This window comes from Armigeres subalbatus, chromosome 3, assembly GCF_024139115.2.
Source record: "Armigeres subalbatus isolate Guangzhou_Male chromosome 3, GZ_Asu_2, whole genome shotgun sequence".
Taxonomy (NCBI): Eukaryota; Metazoa; Arthropoda; class Insecta; order Diptera; family Culicidae; genus Armigeres; species Armigeres subalbatus.
The window spans coordinates 98,434,848-98,458,090 of record NC_085141.1 but is presented as its reverse complement, the minus strand read 5'-3'; the positions used below and the strand labels follow the sequence as shown (position 1 = coordinate 98,458,090).

The 23,243-nt window shown below is 38.6% G+C and overlaps 2 protein-coding genes across 3 annotated transcripts; one reads left to right on the top strand and one right to left on the bottom strand.

Annotated features, from left to right (window-relative positions):
- Window positions 1-13,399: 13,399 nt before the first annotated feature.
- LOC134219171 (DNA polymerase zeta subunit 2) lies at window positions 13,400-17,164 on the top strand. 2 transcript variants are annotated; one of them, XM_062697877.1, is made up of 3 exons: window positions 13,400-13,569; window positions 13,631-14,244; window positions 16,882-17,164. In XM_062697877.1, the coding sequence occupies exons 1-2, from the start codon at window positions 13,551-13,553 to the stop codon at window positions 14,224-14,226; spliced, it is 615 nt and encodes a 204-aa protein (XP_062553861.1). In that variant the 5' UTR covers window positions 13,400-13,550; the 3' UTR covers window positions 14,227-14,244; window positions 16,882-17,164. The 2 variants fall into 2 exon arrangements, with proteins under 2 accessions (XP_062553861.1, XP_062553860.1); XM_062697876.1 differs by lacking the exon at window positions 16,882-17,164 and adding an exon at window positions 14,350-14,933.
- A 19-nt stretch (window positions 17,165-17,183) lies between these two features.
- Window positions 17,184-18,337, bottom strand: LOC134219170 (calcyclin-binding protein). The gene is made up of 2 exons (XM_062697875.1): window positions 18,105-18,337; window positions 17,184-18,031 (listed from the first exon to the last, which is right to left on the bottom strand). Exons 1-2 carry the CDS (start codon window positions 18,126-18,128, stop codon window positions 17,333-17,335), a joined length of 723 nt encoding a protein of 240 aa, XP_062553859.1. The 5' UTR covers window positions 18,129-18,337; the 3' UTR covers window positions 17,184-17,332.
- Window positions 18,338-23,243: the final 4,906 nt, after the last annotated feature.

Below are 23,243 nucleotides of genomic sequence, written 5' to 3'. Positions count from 1 at the left end.
ACAAAGGGTCTATGAATGACAAGCAAATGCAGAATGACTTATCAAGAAGACCTATCCCGGAGAAAAAAAATAAAATAGACTTAAACTTTTATTTTAACGATTTCGACACATTTTTGCATGTTTTCGATGCAATTAAGGTTATGGATGGATAGATAGTGCTGATTATGTGCTTTTTGGAGTTTTTGCTGCTTAAAATATCATAAACCTGGGAAATAGGAATAGAAATTGTGATGCATTTTTTCGAACGGCATTTTCTCAGTGTTTACGTTTTGGCTGTAGGCCCTTTTCAAATGTTACGCAAGAAATATAATAAAGCCATAAGAAAGGTTTAGAATTCTCGAGCAACATATGATTAGGGCCGAAAAACCAACAAAGCTGAACCGAGAAAAATGAGGTTCAAATTTTCTATGACTAATTTAATTCATTTATTGAAGTAGAAACTCATTTCATTGTCAAAACCATGTCAATATTATACGTAAATGGTTATATTATAACAGCAGATCAAGATTAAATGAAAAACCATTCGAAATCTACAAAATTTCAGCTAAAACAAAAATCGCGCCGTTTACTCGCATCATCGGCAACACGTCTGGTTTTTAAGCCGTTTGCTCAAAGCTGCTAACACTATCGGATTTGTTTAGATTTGTTAGCCAGAGCAGTTCTGCTATGCGATATATCGAAAACCTAGTAAGAATATACATTTGAAAATAACTTGAAGCTAGTTTTTCTAAATAAACAATATAAAGTGAACGGCCCAAAAACCAAAGCAAACATTCCGCATGGTAGTTGAGGGCGCCAACAAAGGACTTAAAAACCACTATGGTGCAAATGGTTCATGAGACGTTCACTCAAAATAGCAATTAATGTGTTTCTAAAGAGATATCAAGTACGGAGTTTTAACTAGCATGAAGAATAATTTACAAAGCAATCGTTCATGCCAGAAAATCAAAAATCATGGTTTTGGTTTATAAGCCGTAATCATATGTTACGCGAGAATTATTCATTTTTGAATTTTATATTTACAGTGATCGTTCGCTAATTGGGGCACGACCTCACCCCAACTAGCGAATGCCGTTCGCTAATTGGGGCGCTTGACAAGCGTCAATGTTGTTTACTTTTTGCATTGAACAAAGGAAAATTTTACGCGCCCAGAAAATATCGATCCCGCCAAACACGGAAACAAAACGTCAACGCGTTTTTGACATCACATTCTGACGTTTAGCTGTTTTTTAATTGGGTTTCGCCCCAATTAGCGAACCCCCAACTAAAAAGCGCCCCAACTAGAAAAACCCCAATTAGCGAACGTTCACTGTATTCCCTTGGTTTTAAAAGTATACTATCTAAAGAATTTAATTTAAACTAAACTAGAATAATGTAAATATATTTTTCCTTTGCATTCTGTCTTGAAAAATATTTTCTCACCACATGTGTTTAATCGAGTGCCGCGAGTTTCAACATTTTAAATATTAATTAAAATAAATAGTTAAGCCCCAAACGCAATACAACGGAACGGCGACGGAAACGGCAAATTTGACAGAAAATATATGGGCTAACTGTCAAATTTTCCGTTTCCGTCGCCGTTCCGTTGTATTGCGTTTGGGGCTTTAATGTGAAAAAAACACATGCTTGGGTACTAACAATGGTGAGGATATTCCACGTCAGCGTCCAAACCACGGAAGGAGCACGCGTACGTTCGCCATGGCATGCTTTTTTCTGCGTCATCAATATCGGCAACTGAAGGGAGGTTTTCTAACGACGTGGATGGTTCCGGTGGTAACTTTCTGGAAACTTCCCATAACCAGAAAATCATCTGGGCATGATTGCAAAATATTCATTTTATGTACGGTACGTAGATTCTATCCCTTTTTTGAGATAATATTATTAATTGTTTCTCTTTAATTTTAGCTGAACTTGTATGCGACATGCTAAGCGGATGTAAAAGCATGAGCAGGAGAAAATAGTCCACATCGACTGTTCCGCTTTTCCAACGCTGTAACTGTTGGAATATCAGGTAGTGTGCGACGCTTCGCTGTAGATCGAAGATGGATAAGAAGCGGGCGCCGGTTAATTGTAGTTGCTCTTTGGTATAGATTAAGAAATATTGTTATGGATGTATTGTATATACGACCTATTGTTGAATAAAGAGAACTGCAGCTGCTGGCAGAAGCGTCAGTCAGTAGCCTGCCGTGGTGTACTCTAATTGTTATTCTTTGTGAGGGGGTTCCCTTATCTGGCCAACAGGTTATGGGCCCAGGAACGATTCCCGATCTCCAGCTTAGTGGGCAAATCGTACGGTTGCTGACAGATAAGGAGTAAACATGCAGGAGAAGTGTTATTTCTTTATTCCGCCAGCTCTGCAACAAACTGCTACTTTCTACAACCTGGTCTAACGTGTAGTGCCTACGACCTGACTGGAAGAGCACAAATTTCCCGAACTTTTCTTCGATAGGCTTTTCTTCTGCTCCCCACGCTGGACAAGTTGTTCCGTCTGTCTTTGCAATGAAAACTACCTCACGATACAGATGCTCCTCAGCAAGAATCCAAACCTTGTGTATGAAACTTGCAGTGCTATTAGCCGAAATTTGCCATCGTGCGATATAGGATCCGGAAGATTGGCCTTTGAACTGACGTTTATACGCCAAGAGAACACATCCAAAAATGTCGCCTTCCGAATTATCAGCACCAGCGTCACTTGCATGTTCCATTTTGCTGGTACTGTTGATTAAGGGATCCATCAGTAACTGGGTACTGCAAGCATCAGGGAAATCGTATTCGAGCAGGTACTCCGCTTCTGGATAGTCCATCACACAATCGTTTGGGATTGCTTCGTCCATCGTGCATTCCTTGATACGTAGTTTTCTTTCCTGTTCAAATGAATTTTCAACAAAAATACACTAATAAGCGATTAAATTCACAGGATAGTATTAATAATAATGAATAAATACTTACATAACAATAACAAAAGCAATTGTAATAATAAAAACGCAGACGATTCCAAACGAAACAAGCACCTGTCAAAGCACACACAGTGGAACCAGCAAAATGCGTATAAGCATGTTTATACCACAGGCAAACAGACGTAACACTGATAAAATTCCCATCGACCATGAGCTCAACGGTCGTTTTATATTCAACTGCTTGCGAGTTTCAGTGATTTTTATGCGGATCTTTTCAAAATTTTCCTTTTTGCGGATTTCGCAAAGTTCTTCCGCAACTGTCAAAGTTCTACCGCCAGCCTGTAAATCTTCAATACACTGATACAAAACATAGTAATTGGTGTTGTCATCGTAGAATGTCATGCCAAATAGACGAGAAAAAGTATGAAGTGACAGCTGCGGTAGTTTCACAATTGAACCGGAAAAAGGAAAGTTTTCTCTGGAACAGCATAAATTTAATCGTATTTTTTTATGCAGGTGTGCAAAACAATGCCTTATGAAGTGTTTTTTATTTAATATATGGTCAATTCCAGCAATACAGATTTTTGTATCTAGTGTTTTTGAATCACAATGAAGTTCCATCAATATAGCCTTTACTGTATACAGGTGGGAACATATTATGGTGGGACAATATTTTCTGAGCAGGGGTCTAATCGGGCATAAATATTGCAATACTCTTTGACACTAGCTGGAGGAAAGCTCACTGGTGTTCCTGGATGAGGGGAAGGGAAAAAATGCCTTTTCGCCAGTGAGTTTTCCTCCAGCTAGTGTCAAAGAGTACAGTGACCGATTGATTTTTACACAGCGACAAGCCGCCATTACCCAGCGTGAAAAGCTGGATATGGGACTAAAAATTTGTTCTTATGCTGTACAGTTGCGATTCGCTAGTTGGGCCACAACCTCGGCCCAACTAACGAATTCGGTTTTTTAGATGGGTCAACTGACAGCCATTGGAACATGTGTATTTCGACTTGAACATCACAAATGATGTCCAGTGACGTCCATTCCCGTTTTTAGTGTTTACATTCAATTTTGACGCATGGTTGCTTTTTAGTTGGGCAACGGCCCAACCAGCGGAAGCCCAACTAAAAAGTGACCCAAGTATTAAAATCCCAATCAGCGAATCACGACTCTATGGGCTGTCATTCTTTGAATGTTAAAGTCATTCTATTGTGTCGCCAGCACTAAATTGAATTCCGACTTCCGACGTTTCACTTCCGAGCTTACTTCCGACATCATGAACGTCAGAACAAAATTTGAGTTTGCCACCAAAACATTGTCGAAAGAGCGTTCGGAAGTGCGGAAATCGAGTTCCGAACTTGAATTTGGTGCCAGCGACGTTGTCAGCGACAAAACAAGCTCGATTTATAACAGATAACACAGTGCAGTGCTGCATATTTATTTTATTTTTCCTTGTGAATCTCATCGGAAGTGGGCATTGCTGCCAGTCCATCAGCGTCATACAAACAGTTTTGGTTTAAATCCACAATATCGATTGAAACGGCTTATTGTTTGCTGTACAGAAATGTAAATAAAATGCTTACAAAGCTTTAAAAATATGTTGATGATCTTTATGTTAAACAATTAAAAACCTCATATTTTTCTTTGCTAAACAACCCTATTCTAATTATGTATCCAGCATTTCGGACATGGTAATGGCTGCCGTTTTTTGACACTTGGCTGCCCTGAAAAGCATTAGCATTAGCATTGAGCAATTCGCACAAATTCGTAGGTGGTACAAGCCAAGCCTATGAGAGTAGCATTACTTTCATCCGTTACCTCAGATATTGATTTGGGACTAATCACTATCTCTTAGATGCAGGCAATGGACTCTCCAATAGTCGAGATCTGTCCTGGCCACGTCCTTGCGAATGCTGAGGAAGGGGAAGGATGGTTAGTTGGACACCTACTTAGGAAAGATGCAGAGAACTGGAATTGAACCCACGACCTTCTGCTTATAAGGCAATAGCGGTAGCCACTAGACCACCGAACTCGTTTTGACACTTGGCTGCCCTGAAAAGTGTCAAAAAATGGCAGCAATCACCGCGCGCGAAATGCTGGATTTAATTATTGGTTTTATATTTTGAAAAAACAAATCGCTAATAATTCTACCCAGTATGAAAGTTGTCGTTTCCAATATCCAATAAATTCAAAAGTAAAATGTAAATACGTTATACGTTTATACAAGTCCTATTCAGTTTTCCGCGGGCGGTAATGGCCGCCAGCTTGCCTGCGGGTTAGTCTCTGAATTGACGTTTTTGGAGGACAACTGCACCCACCGTTCGAGCATTTTGATCAATGTTGTATATAAGAAGGCTTGAATTCTCTTAAGCTGTGAACCATTCCACCGATTCGTTTAACTTTTAGTTAAAATTTGACAGTTCTATGGTTATTTTCCCATCGTGGTTAAAATTGTACTCCGAAGCCGACCCATTTGAGTTTTGACAGACTGAAAGTTATTTGGAGCGAAATGGATTTGGGGCCAATTTTCTCGCGAACAAAGTTTAACTATCGAACTGTCAAATCTAACCATGCTCCATTTATACTGATTTTCAGGCCATTTGGCCGAATGCCGTCTGGCCGAATGCCGTTTGGCCGAACGCCATTTGGCCGAATGCCGTTTGGCCGAACGGGTCATTTGGCCGAATGCCGTTTGGCCGAATAGTTAAAAAAAATGACATCAAATTACGAGTTGCGAAGAGTGAGAAATGAAACGTGAGTAATGTGAAGTAAGAAGTAAAAAGTGAGATGTAAAAAGTGGGAAGAGAAGAGTGAACAGGGAACTGAGAACAGAGAACTTCTTCCTTCTTCTTTTTTCTCCTTCTTCCTTCTCCTTCTTCCTTCTTCTTTCTTCCGTTTTTCTTTTTCCTTCATCTTTTTTCTTTCTTCTTTCTTCGTTCCCTTCTCTTTCTTTTTTTTTCTTCCTTCTCTCTAATTCCTTCTTCCTTTTTTCTCCTTCCTACTTCCTTTTTTTCTTCTTCCTTTTTTTCTCCTTCCTTTATTCTTCTTCCTTCTCCCTTCTTCATTATTTCTTCTTCATTAATTCTTCTTTCTTCTTCCTTTTTTCTTATTCATTCTCACTTCTTTCTTCTTCCTTCTTTATTTTTCCTTCTTCCTTCTTCCTTCTTCTTTCTTCCAGCTTTCTTCATCCTTCTTCCTTATTCCTCATTCCTTCTTCCTTCTTCCTTCTAACTTCTTCTTTCTTCCTTCTTCCTTCTTCCTTCTTCTTTCTTCCTTTTTTTTGTCTTCTTGTTTTCTTCTTTCTTTTCTCTTATTCCTTCTTCCTTCTTCATTATTTCTTCTTCCTTCTTCTTTCTTCCTTCTTCCTTTTCCCTTTTTCTTTCATCATTTTTCTTTCTTCCTTTTTCTTTCTTTCTTTTTTCTTCTTCCTATTTTGTTTTTCCTTCTTCCTACTTCTTTCTTCCTTTTTTCCTTCTTATTATTTTCTTCTTCTTTTTTTCTTATTCTGTTTTCCTTATTCCATCTTCCTTCTTCATTATTTATTCTTCCTTCTTTCTTCTTCCTTCTTTTTCTTCCTTCTCTCTTCTTCTTTCATCCTTCTTCTTTCTTCCTTCTTCTTTCATCCTTCTTCTTTCTTTCTTCTTCATTCTCCCTTCTTATTTCATCCTTCTTCTTTCTTCCTTCTTCCTTCTTCCTTCTTCTTTCATCCTTCTTCTTTCTTCCTTCTTTTTCCTGTCTTCTTCGTTCTTCCTTCTTCCTTTTTTCTTTTTTCCTTCTTTTTCCTGTCTTCTTTGTTCTTCCTTCTTCCTTTTTTCTTTTTTCCTTCTTCTTTCTTCCTTCTTCATACTTCCTTCTTCCTTCTTCTTTCTTTCTTCTTCCATCTTCTTTCTTTCTTCTTCCTTCTTCCTTCTTTCTTCTTCCTTCTTTCTTCTTCCTTCTTTCTACTTCTTCCTTCCTTCTTCCTTCTTTCTACTTCTTTCCTCCTTCTTTCTACTTCTTTCTTCCTTCTTCCATCTTCTTTCTTCCTTCTTCCATCTTCTTTCTATATTCTTCTCCTTCTTCCTTCTTCTTCCTTCTTCTTCCTTCTTCTTCCTTCTTCTTCCTTCTCCTTCTTCTTCCTTCTCCTTCTTCCTTCTTTCTTTTTTATTCTTCCTACTTCACTTGTTTTTCGTTTTTCTTCCTTGATTCTTTCTTCTTCTTTGATTCTTTCTTCTTTCTCTTTCCTTCTTCTGTTTTTATTCTTCATTCAGAGAATTTCAACTATTCGGCCAAACGGCTTTCGGCCAGATGGCGTTCGGCCAAATGACCTTTTCGGCCAAATGACATTCGGCCAAACGACATTCGACCAAACGGCATTCGGCCAAATGACCCTAAACCAAAAATCCATAGATTTTACTTATGATGTATATCAGCGCACACATAACCATTCTCCACGGGAATTACTAATGAAATATATATCCAAATAAACTTTATGTGTGGTCTCGAATAAGCAATTATTTAATTTATGTGTGGTTCTATATCGATTATATTAGGGTGGAGCTATTGCAAAAATTTATAACGGCGACACATATATTGTAGCAACCTGATGTATACAATCCTCATCCTCAGTAGAGTACTACCCCTCAAAAAATTTGTTTGCGTTAAGCTGTCACTTTGACACTCTGCGTTTATGTGTATCCGTTAGGACTTCTGCAAGCGGGAGAAGAACTTCCGTTATGACTTGTAAATTCATTCTCGACCAAACCGTCGCGCATTAAACACGTCTACTTTTGTTTATTTAAAAACGTGATTCGATATAAATCGTCTTGGAACGTTCCGAAAAAGACCACAGTATTTTCAGAAGTGGGATTGGATCGGATTTGCTATAATCGGCGCGTTATCGTAGAAATCTCCTGACAGTGGCGCGAGTGAGAACGGTCGAGATCCGAAAGGAAAATTGCGGATTCCAACACGTTTACCGGGATCCAACAGCGGGAAGTTCCGTCAAGCGAAATCGGCGAGAACTCCAGCGAAAACGGGTGGCGTAGGGCTAACCCCAGCGTCCGAAAGCAGCAGCAGTTTGAGCAGCGGAAACATGCCGAAAGGAAAACGTCGATCGCATGTTCCGAGCGAGGAGAATCAGAAGAAAAATGGCGATGACGAGCACGTGGAGGACGACGAAAATGAAGACGAAAACGGAGCTCAAGATGGCGGTCGAATTAGCGGTGAAAGGTTTTTCCATCCGGAGGAGCTGAAACAGTTGATTCCTGTTTTTCGAGAAGGTTGTGGCGTTATGGACTGGATTAATTCCATCGATCATTATCAGCAACTGTATGCCTGGAGTGATAAATCGACGCTGCTGTATGCAACATGCCGTCTAACAGGTGCTGCTAACCAGTGGTTTTGGGTGTGCGTCAGCATATTTTAAGCTGGAAGGATTTCAAGGCGACGATTCTGTTGGCTTTCCCAGATCGTGAAGATGAAGCGGATGTGCATCGGAAGCTATCTCGATGTTTGAAGGACACGAAAGAAACGTACGACAACTATGTGTTCCGGATGAATGCGTTAGGACAGAAGGGTAAACTCAGCAGCGCGGCTATTATCAAGTATGCGATTAGTGGCCTTTCGTACGATGCGCTCTACCCTAGCATCGCGTCTCGTCAGTACGGTAGCATCTACGAGTTACTGGATCATATCCGGTACTGTGAAGCCAATCAGGAGCTGTGTAAACGTCGAAGTTTTCCGTCTAGGAGCATCAGCCAGAAGCAGCAAATGAATAATCCGATACCGAAAAAGTCACACGAGGAAAGTAAGTCGTCCGGAAGCTCAGCGACTTCGAACAAGCGGAGCGACGAGTGTTTTAATTTCCATGGAACGGGACACATCTCGATAAATTGTCCCCAGCCACAACGACGACCAAGGTGCCAAATATGTCGCAAAGTGGGACACGACGAGCAGCATTGTTTCAAGCGAACCCGAAACGACCGTCAAGCGGCAATCGATGAATCGGAAATGAACCAAGCAGTCGAAGCTAGGAACGAAAGCACGGCGTATCCAATCAGCAAGCAGAACGACCTGATACCGACGACTGAAGGGAAGTTTCTCGAAGTTAATTCCAACTCGATGGTGGCGTGCAACGTCATCATAGGCGGACAAGTGAAGGCGATGCAGGCGTTGGCAGACTCAGGTTGCCCGGTGAGTCTGATTAAGCAATCTTGTATTTCTGAAAGCATTGCTTAGTAGGGCCAGCGATAGGGATCTAGTTGGCGTGAATGATTCGAAGGTACAGATAGTAGGGACGTACTAGACAACCATTTTGATTGATATGTCTGTATATGTAGCTAACTTAGACTGTAGTTACTAATAACACCATGAAAGTTGACTTAATCGTGGGACGAAGATTTCTACAAGGCAATTGTTTTCGCGGATTAGCTTTTCTTTCCGATGATTGTTCGTATGATGTCGATGCGATGAGGAATGTTTTGATGGCGACGTAGCAGATGCAAGCATTTTTTTTGTCGATGCAAATGTTGAGCTCGACATCGGTGATACAGTCGAGACCAGATCGTTGGAAGGTGACGTTTACGAACTTTTCAATCGTGATTATTTAAACCGCGCGAAACCCCTTGAGCCTTTGATAAAGCATTGCGTGGAGATAAAGTTAAAAGAAGATCGTTACTACAATGCAACTCCTCTGCGTCTCAGTGATTACGAACGTAAGCAACAAAATAAAATCGTACAAGAAATGTTGTCGAACGGTATTATCCGCGAAAGTGAATCTCCATATTCCAGTCGTGTCGTTCTTACTCGTAAGAAAAGCGGCGAGTATCGCCTATGCGTGAACTTCAAACCGTTGAATAAGTTGGTGGAGCGGAATCATTTCCCATTACCGATTATCGAAGATCAGATTTCGAAATTGCAGGGCCGTAAATATTTTACGTCGCTCGATATGAAGAACGGGTTTTACCACGTTGACATCGCGGAAATTTCCAAGAAGTACTTGTCCTTTGTCACGGAAGAGGGCCAGTTTGAGTTCAATAAGTTACCGTTCGGTTATACAAATTCCCCGTCGATATTCGCGCGATACGTAATGAAGGTATTGAAGGAGTTCATTGACTCCAATGAGATTGTTGTTTTTATTGACGACATACTGTTAAGTACTGTGACCGTTAGCGAACACTTTGATCTGTTGTCGAGAGTTTTCCGTACTCTATCCGATAATCACATTAATCTGAACGTAAAAAAGTGTTGTTTTTTGAAAACCGGAGTGGAGTTCCTGGGTTATTTCGTTATGTTTAACCAGATTCGTCCGAGTGATAGGCACATAGAAAATGTGAGTAGTTTTCCTATACCAACAAACGAAAAAGCGCTTCAACGGTTCTTGGGATTGATGAGTTATTTCCGTAAATTCATTTATCGGTACAATTACATCGCGAGTCCATTATACGAGTTACAAAATCGGCGCGGCTCGGATTTTAGATTCGAAGCGAAGCATTTCGAATCGTTCGAAAAGCTCAAGGAGGCGTTAACCTCGAAACCGGTTCTGAGCATTTACAGCCCGAAGCTTGAAACGCAGCTTCACACGGACGCGTCGTCAAACGGTTTCGGCGGTATTCTTGTACAGCGTCAAACGTATGACAATCAGTTTCATCCAACTATGTATTTCTCGCGTAAAACTACAGCAGCGGAATCGGTACTTCATTCTTTCGAACTTGAAACGTTGGCTATCGTTTACAGCCTACAACGGTTCCGCGTTTATTTGTTCGGTATCCGTTTTACAATTGTGACCGATTGTAATTCACTAAAAGCGACCTTGGATAGAAAAGACGTAAATCCAAAAATCGCGCGTTGGGCACTTTTTCTAGAACAATTTGATTACGCAATCGAGCATCGTTCCGGATCTAAAATGCAGCACGTTGATGCACTGTCTCGTATGTACTGCCTAATGATTGACCAAGCGGGAGAATCAAGCAACGTATTCGAAAACGCGTTGTACGTGAATCAAATAAAAGATCCAAAAATCATAAAAATAAAGTCAGAGTTAGAGCTGTCGGAAAGTAAAGAATACGAAATACGCGATAATTTGCTTTTCCGTAAATACAAGAACCGACTCCTCTTGTATGTTCCGGAGAACATGGAAGATTCGGTGATTTTTAAATACCACGATAATCTTGGACATTTCGGAATAGATAAGGTTAGCGAGCTTATCAAACGGTCGTATTGGTTCCCCGGTTTGAGTGTAAAGTTGAAGGAGCATATCGCGAGATGTGTGACGTGCATTTCGTTCAACCCGAAACAGAAAAGACTAGATGGTCCGTTACATATTGTTGACAAGCCAAACGATCCATTCGTGACGATCCATGTAGATCACTTGGGTCCATTGGACAAGACGAAAGGGAAGAATGCCCGCATAATAAAAAACAACATGTTATATGGTCAGAATCATTATGACGATGTAAGATATAGCTTCACAGTTTACGTTGCGGTTATCGAACACTTTTCGATCGATTCAACCATAACTGCTCGACATCATCACTAAATGTCAACATATAACATGTTGTCTCAGAAATGTTCTTTATTTCCTGCATTATATGTCAACATTTTATCATACTGTTGATCGAAAATTTTGCACGCAAAAACAGACGATTTTTTATGGTGACATAACTTAACAACCCATTCAACATATTGTTATTTGTCAAATAACCGTATCACAAACTGTTAAAACTTTATATGAGATTGTTCATTTACAGTTGTCAACAGTAAAGGATACTGTTGTCGACCGCACGGGAAAATATCCATGTACAGTTTGTAATTATGCGGGTGAGCACATTCTGGCAGTGATCGACGCGTTTACGAAGTTTTTGAAACTGTATCCGGTAAAGACGACAAATACACGCGAAACTTTGAAGCATCTTAAATCGCATTTTATCAATTACTCGACTCCATTTGTCCTCGTGTCGGATCGAGGCTCCGCGTTGACATCGGAACTATTCAAATCGTTCGCTAGCGACCATGGATTTCGGCACCAGCTTGTGGCTACGGCGTGTCCGCAGGCGAATTGGGTTGTTTAGGGGTATATATGTTTTTACATATTCTGAATCTGCATAAAAAACTGAGCCTAACCCCAATTTTTCAGAATTTTTGGAGCCCCGGAACTATTTTTAATTTGCATTTTAAATTTGTATGGGACTAAAAATTTGTTCCTATGCTGCATGGGCCAAATGTCATTCTATGAATGTTAGTGTCATTCTATCGATTGAAATGGCTTATTGTTTGCTGCACAAAAATGTAAATAAAAGGTTTACAAACAAATTAAAAATATGTTGGAGATCAGGAAAACATGCTCTTTATGTTAAACTATAAAAAACCTCATATTTTTCTTTGCTAAACAACCCAATTGCCAAATCGAACGCTATAATCGCACTCTTATTCCTTTGCTTAGTAAACTCGTCGAGACTCGGAAGCAACAATGGGATAGTGTTCTCGTTGAGGCAGAATTCCTGCTGAACAATACGTTGAATCGTTCTATTGGTGATATACCATCGCGTTTGCTATTTGGTGTGCTTCAGAAGCGCCATGTTTCTGATGAATTGACTGAATACGTGGAAGAGTTGAATGCAAAATGCGATCGGAATTTGACCGAAATCCGAGGAAACGCATCGCGATCAATTAGTAAGCTGCAGAATTACAACAAACAGCAGTACGATAAACGTTGTAAGGTTCGAACTCGTTACTCTGAAGGCGATCTTGTGTCGATTCGTAACGTGAAACAAGTAGGTGTTAGAGGAAAATTGCAGCCGAAGTTTAAAGGCCCTTACGTTATCAGGAAGGTTCTTGATCGCAATCGTTATTTGATTTCCGATTTAGACGGATACCAAGTATCCAACCGACGTTTTGAAGGCATATTCGATCCCATGAATATGAGACTTTACCAAAAGGCCGACAATGATGAGGTTAACGATTTTACAGACTCAGAGTTCGAGTATGAAGAAGTCGAATTCTTAGACAAAGAATTTCAATGACCAAATTATTCTACGATAGATCTAAACACAAGCTGTATTAGTATTGGTGAAGAAGTAGCTGTAAGAAAACATGTAAACAATGTATTTGAGCATAAGCTTTTCTCTAAACTGTCGCGGCCGACAGCAGTGTCAGGATGGACGTGCTGTAGCAACCTGATGTATACAATCCTCATCCTCAGTAGAGTACTACCCCTCAAAAAATTTGTTTGCGTTAAGCTGTCACTTTGACACTCTGCGTTTATGTGTATCCGTTAGGACTTCTGCAAGCGGGAGAAGAACTTCCGTTATGACTTGTAAATTCATTCTCGACCAAACCGTCGCGCATTAAACACGTCTACTTTTGTTTATTTAAAAACGTGATTCGATATAAATCGTCTTGGAACGTTCCGAAAAAGACCACAATATCTTATACAGATATTTTTGGCAGTGAAGCGACAATCTTTATCTAGTAACTAAAATATCTTTTTGTAGGCCCTTTCAAATGCTACGCGAGTATGATTCCATCCGCTCGTCTTTCAAATTTTGCCGTATCTATAATATAAAAAAAACCTAACCCATGCAGCATGTAAATAGTTCGAATCGCATTACAAAAAAGAACCAAAGAAAAAAATGTTTCTGAATTTATTTTAGTAGGAGTTAATATTCTCAAAAAATGTCGGGCCCTACGTTAGGTAAGTATGCTTTAAACGCTTTGAACGGAATATATTTCAAGAAGAATTTCCTCACCACCAGAAACTGACGTCGTGATCGAGCTGTTGGAAATTTACATTAATTCGATCTTGTTTGCGCGCCAACTCTACCCGGCCGGTATCTTCCGTGCGCGACGAGCCTACAACATTCCGGTTCGAATTTCTATTTTCAAACCACTGAATGAGTATCTGGCCAGAACTCTAAGGGCTGCCCGAGAGCTGAAACATCGTCGAAAGTTGCACAAAGTTGAGCTGGTGGTTTGTCGCGATGACCCAGTAACGGCCACTCTGGAGAGCTACGTTTTCGAAGTAGAAGACCGCGAGTTTTCGCTGGAAACGGACGAAAACCTAATGGAGCTGGAAGAGCAGATACGAAAATCGTTGCTTAACTTGGATTGCCGCCTGAGAGGACTAAGGAAGCTTCCTTCCGACGCAACCTTCAAAGTGCTGTTGCATACCACAGAAGCTGCACACGTAGAATTGGGAAACAATGTAAAGTTTCAAGGTTTTCCGATGGCGAAGGATAATACCACAGAGGAGCAACTGCAGCTGGGAATGCAGAAAACGAATACACAATTGCTACCCGTTTCGCACACACCGACTGTTGGGATTCAGCTCTATGTGGAAGAATATCTGTGATGGAGCTTGTTTTTGGAGGTAAATTATTAAACTTGATATAAACTAAATAACTGAAATCCTAACTAATCTATGTCCTGTCTTATCTAATCTAATCTAATCTAATCTAATCGAACACAAACGCAGCCAGTACAAAGAAAGCATCCTGGAAAACTATTGAGTTAGATGACGCCCAATAATTTTTCTTGTCAATATTGAGGCTCACAGCATACCAGTGGTATGACATAAACTTCAAAGCGGCCAGGCCCACTGCGTTGTGTTTGCCGCAGAGATGATTCTTCGAGATGTATCGTGTTCAAGTAGTCACTTCAACATGATACATATCACGAATCTACAGGGGTTGAAGGATGCGTGGACATACCGTACCATACGCACCGCGTTCTTTTTAAGTTCTTATTTTGGTAATTGTATATAAATAAATATGTAGTGAAATGAATAACATTATGATAAGAAATCTTATCAAATTTTATATATATTTGTAGAGTACAACGTCAACTAGGAGCCGAAGTTGATTCGGGATGTACATCTCTTGTAGAAGAAGCTGGAAATTGTAAAGAATTTATTTATTATTTAGAATGTTATATATCAGATAGCAGTTTATGTGCCAGAAAGTCGTCTACGTAAAGGTTACATGGCAGGTTGTGAAGCTTTCCTTCCTGGGATGTTTTGTAGTGGGCTATGAAAATGTTAAATCAGTATGAAGGTACATAATACAATAATATAAATATATAAAAGCATAAAAATATGATTTTTTAAATATGAAAATAAGAAACATAAAAATATAGTGTAATAATAGAATAAAAATTGCTATATGAAAATTTAAAAATTATGAAAACATGCAAATAAAAATGAAGATACAAAAATATGAGTACATAAAAACATGAGAATATGATAATATTGCAAATGTTAAAATATAAAATGTGATATTAAAGTATTAAATTTTGAGAATATGACAATATAAAGATCTGAAAATAAGATAATATAAAAATATTGAAACACAAAAAATATAGAAGATGGAAATATGAAAGTATAAAAAATAATATAATAAAAATATAGAAATATGTAAATATGCTAATTAAATTATAACAACATGAAAGTATGAAAATATAAGAAAGGCAAAAAAATTAAAATATGAAAATTAAATATTTCAAACTACAATATGAAAATATGATATGAAAAAATACAAATATATGAAAATATAAAAGTATAAAATATGAACATATACAAGTATAAAAATGTGAAAGCATAAAAAAAGGCATCATAATGTGTATATAAGTATAAAATAGAAAAATATAAGAGTAAGGAAAATATGATAATATAAAAATATTATAATATGAAGGTGTAATAACATGAAATTATATAAATATGAAAATACAAAAATATAAAACATAAAATATCAAATTTGAAAGTTGAATGTTCAATTTAAAGAAATATGAAACTATGATAATATTATAACACAATAATATGAAAATTTTAAGACACAAAAATAATAGAATGTAAAATATGAAATTATAAAAATATAGAAATTTAAAAAAATAAAATGTAAAAATATGAAACATAAATATAATGAAATATGAAATATAAGTATAATAAAATATGGAAAATAAATATTTTACGAATATATCTCGCGTGATTTTTGAAAACGTCGCAAGTCCAAATGAGAGACTCTCTTTCCTTACGCTCTCTTTTGCTAATATCTAGGCAAGTTTAAAATTTGTTGCCAAATTTTCACCTCAGCACACTAGACAAAGCTATTTTCTTTAGATCGGTGCTGGAAAATCCAATATAAATGTTAGTATGGCTTTGAAATAATCGAAAGAGAAAGTCAACAAAGAGAGTCTCTCTTCTGGACCTACGACGCTTTCAAAAATCACGCGAGATATAAAAACACGAAAGCATGGCATTGCTCCGGTATATTTCGTGGACTGGAAACTAGTGATACTCATGTTTCCTTTGAAATCTCTGTTCAGATTGCTATCAGAAATCAAGGTGGGTGTAATCCTTAATTTCAATCTGTGACAAAAATGACAAAAGCATTAGAATTACTATTCCTGGTCACGCTTGTCTGTACCGTTACTAGGGAGAGAAGGAATAAGTATCACGGAGATGGATATTGGGAAGGTATTCGTTGGGTCAGGATGTGCCTGTAGCTGGCAATGTGACCATGGTAGAACTTACCCCGTAACACACCACGAAGAGGTATCTACCCAGCATTACGGGTATTTTTTTAGCATTAGCATTGTTACGGTGTAATTCGTAGATTGGACACTAGTGATACTCATGTTTTACTTTTGAGATCCTTATCTAGAATGCTATCAGAAATCAAGAAGGGGAGTGGTCCTTGATTCCAGTCTTAAACAAAAATAACAAAAGCATGAGGATTACTACTCCTGGCCACGCCCATCTTCACCGTAACTAGGGAGAGGAAGGAAGTGTTGATGTAGTACTTACTTAACGAGAGGCCACCGACTTAGCGACACCCTCATAAGTACCACGGAGTTGGATAATGTGGAAGGTAATCGTTGGGTCAGGATTTGCCTGTAGCTGGCAATGTAACCGTGGTAGATCTTACCCCGTAACACACCACGTAAAGGTGTCTACCCAGCATTACGGGTATAACTAATCTATGTCCTGTCTTATCAACAAAACTTATTAAAGATCTATCAGTTCTGAAATGATGCTTGGCGAGATTTCTGTGTCTTCTCTAAATGCCGCTAAAGTCTAATCTTACCGAATTTGGACCGATAGATATTTCTGGTCAACATTCCAATACGTCACTATGGTATAACAATTTTATTTATATTAAGTTCAAATTTCTGATAATCAAGGGTATTGAAATAACCTTTTTCGAAGTAATATTTTGAAAAAAAAAAACTTGTTATAATGATCATACCAATGATTCTGAAAGTAACACAAAGCAAATGAGCTTTATCAATTTTCAAAACATAAATATCTACGAATTATTCTTTAATTCACGGATTTATTCAATTCAGTTCCATGGACCCTACATATTAGCTTCAAGTCTTTAGATCAATAGAAAGAATGTAATAATTACTATAAATGCCGATTGCCATCTTACACTTGACTCTAAATTAAACAAAATCTCACCCTACGGTATGAAGGGCATGTTCGGCATGTCGCCTTTCTTATTCTGAGACTCGTGCCAAGCCTTGTTGATCATTCGTTTGGTGTCCGGATCGCCGCTATCGTACAGCTGCTGCATCATTTTCATCAACCCACTGGATGGATCTGCCTCGCTGTCCTTAGTGCTGGTAGACATACGCTCGTCCTTCATGTCCTGGAGCCGCTTAGCCGTTAGGGTCATGTGTGTCCACTTGGTGGGTTCCACCTTTGCCAAATAGATTGCCACCATGTCGGATTTTACCTTCCGATAGCTCTTCGCCGGATCAATCTCGTTTAGCAGGTGGTTCACCGTGAAAATGTAATCCTTGTTGTTCAGATTGCTGACCAACAGGTTGAACGAGTTGGCGGTGAATTCCACATTCACACTCTCCTCTGGAACCTGCTGAACTTCGTTAACGGTGACGAAGATTTTGATGAACTTGTCACTCTGGTCCCAGGCATATTCTTTCAGCTCAATCCGGTACCGTTTGACATCGCCCGGGAGCGGCGCGGGCGGTTTGGACGCCCCACCGGCAAGTTGTTCTTTCTCTTTGGCCGCTAGCAATTCCTTCTGGTGCTGTAAATCTGTTTCCAGCTTGCGAATGTCAATCGACAACAGCTGCTGCACGCGGGAACGCTTTGCGGTGTTGGCCAACTGTTTGAGCTCTTCAAGATCCAATGTGAGCTGTATTTAACAGATCATGAGTGCAATGTTTAAAAGTTTGTTTGAACATAAGAAATGTGCATATTCTACTCACGTTATCGATCGTCTGCTGCGACATTGTGCTTACTTTGTATTAATAATCAGTATTCCAATTCACTTGCAACACAGGTTTTTCAAATTTGGCAATCCAATCCGCTCCTTTTAAATTAAACAACTTAGAGTACGTATTTTCTTAAAATTTAATCAATATTAAATTTTATTTCGTTTAGAGGACCAATCCCTTTAATGTTGAACGCATTCGATATCAAAAAGTCATCGAAGTGATCGAATCGAAGCATCTCGAGAAATTTGACATATGTCGCGTATAGCATTTGAAAATGGCCTAATGAATAACTTAAGGTGAAGGTGGGTTGAGTACACTCAGAATAAAATGCATATTGTACAGGGTTTCAACTTTTGGTTTCAATGAGACCAAAGCAAGCATTTCTCGGGCCAAGGGAGAATCCTTTTTCGTTATTTATATTGAGGATCATCTTTCACCCATCAATCTTTCTCTGCAATTAGCCTTGAATGATAAACGAAAACCTTGCCTATTAGATGAAAATCCTTTTTCGTTTCATCACTTTTACCCCCTCACTCACTTTTCGCGAGAATTATCGCAGAACAATTACAAAATTGTATGGCCGCGCCGGGACTCGAACCCAGAATAGTAACAATAATAGCCGTAGGGATGCGCTTACTCTAGCCACATCACCACGCTATTTGTATGAAAGCACTAAGTTATTTGTTCTACATAAGCTACTACCATTTGCATAGAAGATGCCACGAAAAGACTCGAATATGAAAGAAAAAGAGCAAACCAACGTTTGGCGGCAATCGAAGTGAGCGAAAAATGGTTATCACTATCCAGGCTGTTTTTCTTTCCCGAAAAGTGATTTCTCCCCGAAAATTTTCGTGAGGGAGCAACCTGTGCTCCTGAGATTGAGTGAGCGATACGAACCCTGATATTGTATATATGTGCCCCGCACTTATATTTTGACCAGTGTACTTTGCATTTCCAAAATGTGTGCGGCGCTAATAGAAATATTCCGATTAAATGATCATAAGTTTTATGTGCGAATGTATTGATTTCTTCATTAGGGCTGCACTTATAATTCACGAGGAAACTAATTCGCTCCTAAAGGCCACCTTACACCTCGGGAATTTGGTCCGCGGATTTTTTCCCCATGCATTTTTACATATGCGATGTTTTCGGGATTTGGGCACGGAAAATCAAAATCCCGGCCCCATTTAAAATGCACGGGGACCAAAATCCGGCGGAAAATTTTCCCGAGGTGTAAGGCAGCCTTAAAGCGTAACCGCGTAAACAACTATTGAGCAGCTTCCCTTCTGCGCTGTTTTTTTTAAGTTTTGTTGTTGACGAAGCCACTCGAGATTCGTTAACTGCCTTCGTAATAAATTTTAAGTGCGGTGAACTATAGTTCAATTTCAATATCCTATGCACTTAAAACTATTCCAAATTAGTAATGCAGTTCAAAATGATCGCACATCCCGAATAAAATGAAATTATACAACGATTTTTCTAGTTATCGTTTTTTGAGTATAGAAAATTATAATTGCATTTTTCATGGAATCATATAAAATACTGTACGTTAATTATACGACGAACGATATTTACAATAGCCCTTATAATATTTTGGTTTTGGATGATACATTGAATGGGTTGTTAAGTATCGTTACCATTCAAAAACATCAACTTTTGCATGTATTTTTGCAAATCAATTTAACCGCGAATCATTGGTTTATCTTCAGTTTTGTTTTATGCGATCATTCGAGTTTTGATTATATTCAACAAAGACGATAAATAGTAAGATTTTTCAACGATTCTGCTGATAATCCGAATTAAACGCTGTGCGATAATCATTCAATTATATGATTACTGTATTGTAGTATGTATAATGTTATTTCACAAACTAAAATAGGATAATAATTTGTTCTTTTCTCAGTTTATAATAAAATAGGCCAACACAAAAAAGCATCTATTTAATTTAATTTATTGTCCAATATAGCTTTTCTAATTTTTATATTCTGCCAAACTCGCGCGGGAAACTGGATGCCTAGCCTGCGTTCTTCTTCTTCTTCTTCTTATTGGCATTACGTCCCCACACTGGGACAGAGCCGCCTCGCAGCTTAGTGTTCATTAAGCACTTCCACAGTTATTAACTGCGAGGTTTCTAAGCCAGGTTACCATTTTTGCATTCGTATATCATGAGGCTAACACGATGATACTTTTATGCCCAGGGAAGTCGAGACAATTTCCAATTGCCTAGACCGGCACCGGGAATCGAACCCAGCCACCCTCAGCATGGTCTTGTTTTGTAGCCGCGCGTCTTACCACACGGCTAAGGAGGGCCCCCTGCGTTCCTGCGTTCACAGGACCTTTTTCATGTGGATTCCACTCAACAATTTCACCTGTAAATTATATTAAAAGGATTAATCCACTTATCCACCCTTATGTAACGCAAAGTGCATACGCAATCTTGCATTTTGTTTAACTGGAAATCCCGCTGGAAATAAGCTTTCTGATTCAATGATGCGTGGAAACATAAAAGTAATCAATGTATTCATCCTTATTTAAGACGAAGTTATATTATACAAACATGTAAAATTTATCCCTCTAGGGTCAACCGGCGCATATACCTATTTTAACACTCATTCGTTTTAAGATTTGTTTTATTTGCTGCCACGCCAAATAATGAATAATGCTGATCACTCGTAATACTAAAGTTCTGAACGCAATAGAACGAAACGCGCTTGTAACGGCAGGATTTGGGCGTTAGCCAAGCAGTTATTCTTAAAAATTCTACTGTTGTCACCATTCCGTTCTATTGCGACGCTAGATTTTAACGTTTTACATCCCGAACACCACATCACCGCCATCACCAGAAGATTCTTACCTTCGGAAGCATATCCGCTAAACCCTTAGCTGGACCCGATTAGCTGAATCCACTAGCACAGCACGGAGAAGCGAATCGTCATTTTCCCGTGTAGTGGCAGGAAATGGATGACTCTGGAAACAAACAAAAATGGGAGAAAAAAGAATAGATTTATTTAACATTTTATATAATAACATTTTGACTTACATGCATTTTGGATCACCACCGACTTCAAGAAAAACTAAAATAATCTCAAGTCTACCCGAACAACTGCCGTCGACAGAATTGACACTTAAACACTGAAAATGAAAACACTTCTATCTATGCAGTTGGGTGTGAAACTACCCAAATTATATCGTGTATGATTTTTTTCTTATGAGAATATTTTTCATTTCTCATTCCAGTAATCTTTATTATGAGATGTATAATCTGCCAATAATTTAGTATAATCAGGGCGGTAAGAAAGTTAATCATATGATTGCACATGTATCGTACAGTTAATGATGATTACAAGCGGAATGGAATACTTATAATAACAAATATTCAGCATACGATTTATTTCTATGCGGGATATTTTTCATAAGGTGCACTTAACCCTACAGCCTGGTACCATAAATAAATTCTATGCGAGTTTCGCACATAGAAATTATCATTCGATTTATTTGAGTGTACCAAAACAAAGCTTTGTAAGTATAGGATAACCAACTTGATTTGGACCCCTACACATTATAACGTACACAATAAGTTTTTGTCGAAATTATAAATTTGAAACGCAGGAATCTTCTCATTGATGCATGCCAATCGAAAGATTAGACTTGGCTTCAACTCAATTGACCAGGGTAAATTAAAAATTTGACTTGAAGAGACTAAATTGGGGGTGTCCAAAATGTATACATTTGGGGGTCCAAAATATGTTGCACCAAGGGGTGTCTCACATAGAATAAAATGAATTTATCTGCTAAAAATTAACCAAGCAACCGAAGCGACTTTATTTCGATGTAAATCGAAATTATTTAGACTCCAAAAGTTGATTTTAGCAACGCAACGATTTTAGCATCTGTCAGATCAAACAACACTTATTGTCAAAATATGACGACGCCTGAACAAGTGTGCAATCGAATTTGTTAAGTTGGAATCCCGATCGAAAAAATAGAGCTGCCCGACAACACCGTCAGAATGATGCACGTGAATTCTGTCTGATAGCCATATAGTATTAAGCTTTCCACGCTCGGCGGCTTGAGCTTAATCGTTCACAGTAATTTTTAAAAAATCTGGCGATTATCAACATTTTGTTCTTGGATGAGAGAAAGGTAGAAAAGTCCCTTTTGTCCTTGCTTTTGTTCGTGAGTTTTCCTCTAGCTAGTGTCACCGGTGAGTCGCCATTACGGAGCGTGGATAGCTGGACAGACGTCATTACTTCCAACCTAGTTAGAAACACTCTAACCGACTCGGAATTTAAATTCTGGACTGAAGACTTCCACCTCACTACGACTCGCGACTTAAGTGATTCGAAAATTAAAATATATTCTAGAGTAGTTAAGGAAATGGAAGATTATACTCAGATTTGTTCACATGGGTACCACCAAGAGTACCATCAAATATTATATATTAACAATATAGCCCACTCTTGTGAAAAACAGGCGAACATGCATTGTAGCGCTCCAACGGATGGCGGTCGAACTATTCAATCGCAGTAAACGCGTTGAGGCGCGTCAATAAACGAATATCACTCACTGCGGCGCGACGTATACTGAAACGCGACGATGCGATTCTGAGATAGCAAACCAAAATAAACCAAAACGTCAAACACGTACTGTGTTGAACTACAAAGGAAAGGCAGAATCAAGTTGGAAATCCTAGCTGATGCAATTTTGTCTATTTTGCTTTGCATATAAGCACTTTCTTAATTTGTACTCCGTTATGAGTGTTCCTGTGGATCAAGAAATCTCTACATATCATAGCTCTGGATGAGAATAGCGCTTCATAACCTGAAAACTCATCTGTTCAACGAAACAATAAAATAATCACAGTCGTGTAGGTTAAATGAAATATAGCAATTCCTTGCATTTTTGCCCATCATTTACGTAAATTTGTTGAACAGATATATTCGAGTTTAGGCATCGCCATTGACTTTGACTAATCCGTGGCTTCATTTGACCACTCAGTGAGGGGCGACAGATCAAAATCTTTGAACAGACCATATTGGATGTAAGTCGTAAGTCAAAAATGAATAAATTTCTACCGTTTTCTTCAAATTTTCGGAGTTAACAAATGCATTTATATCACAACATTTATTT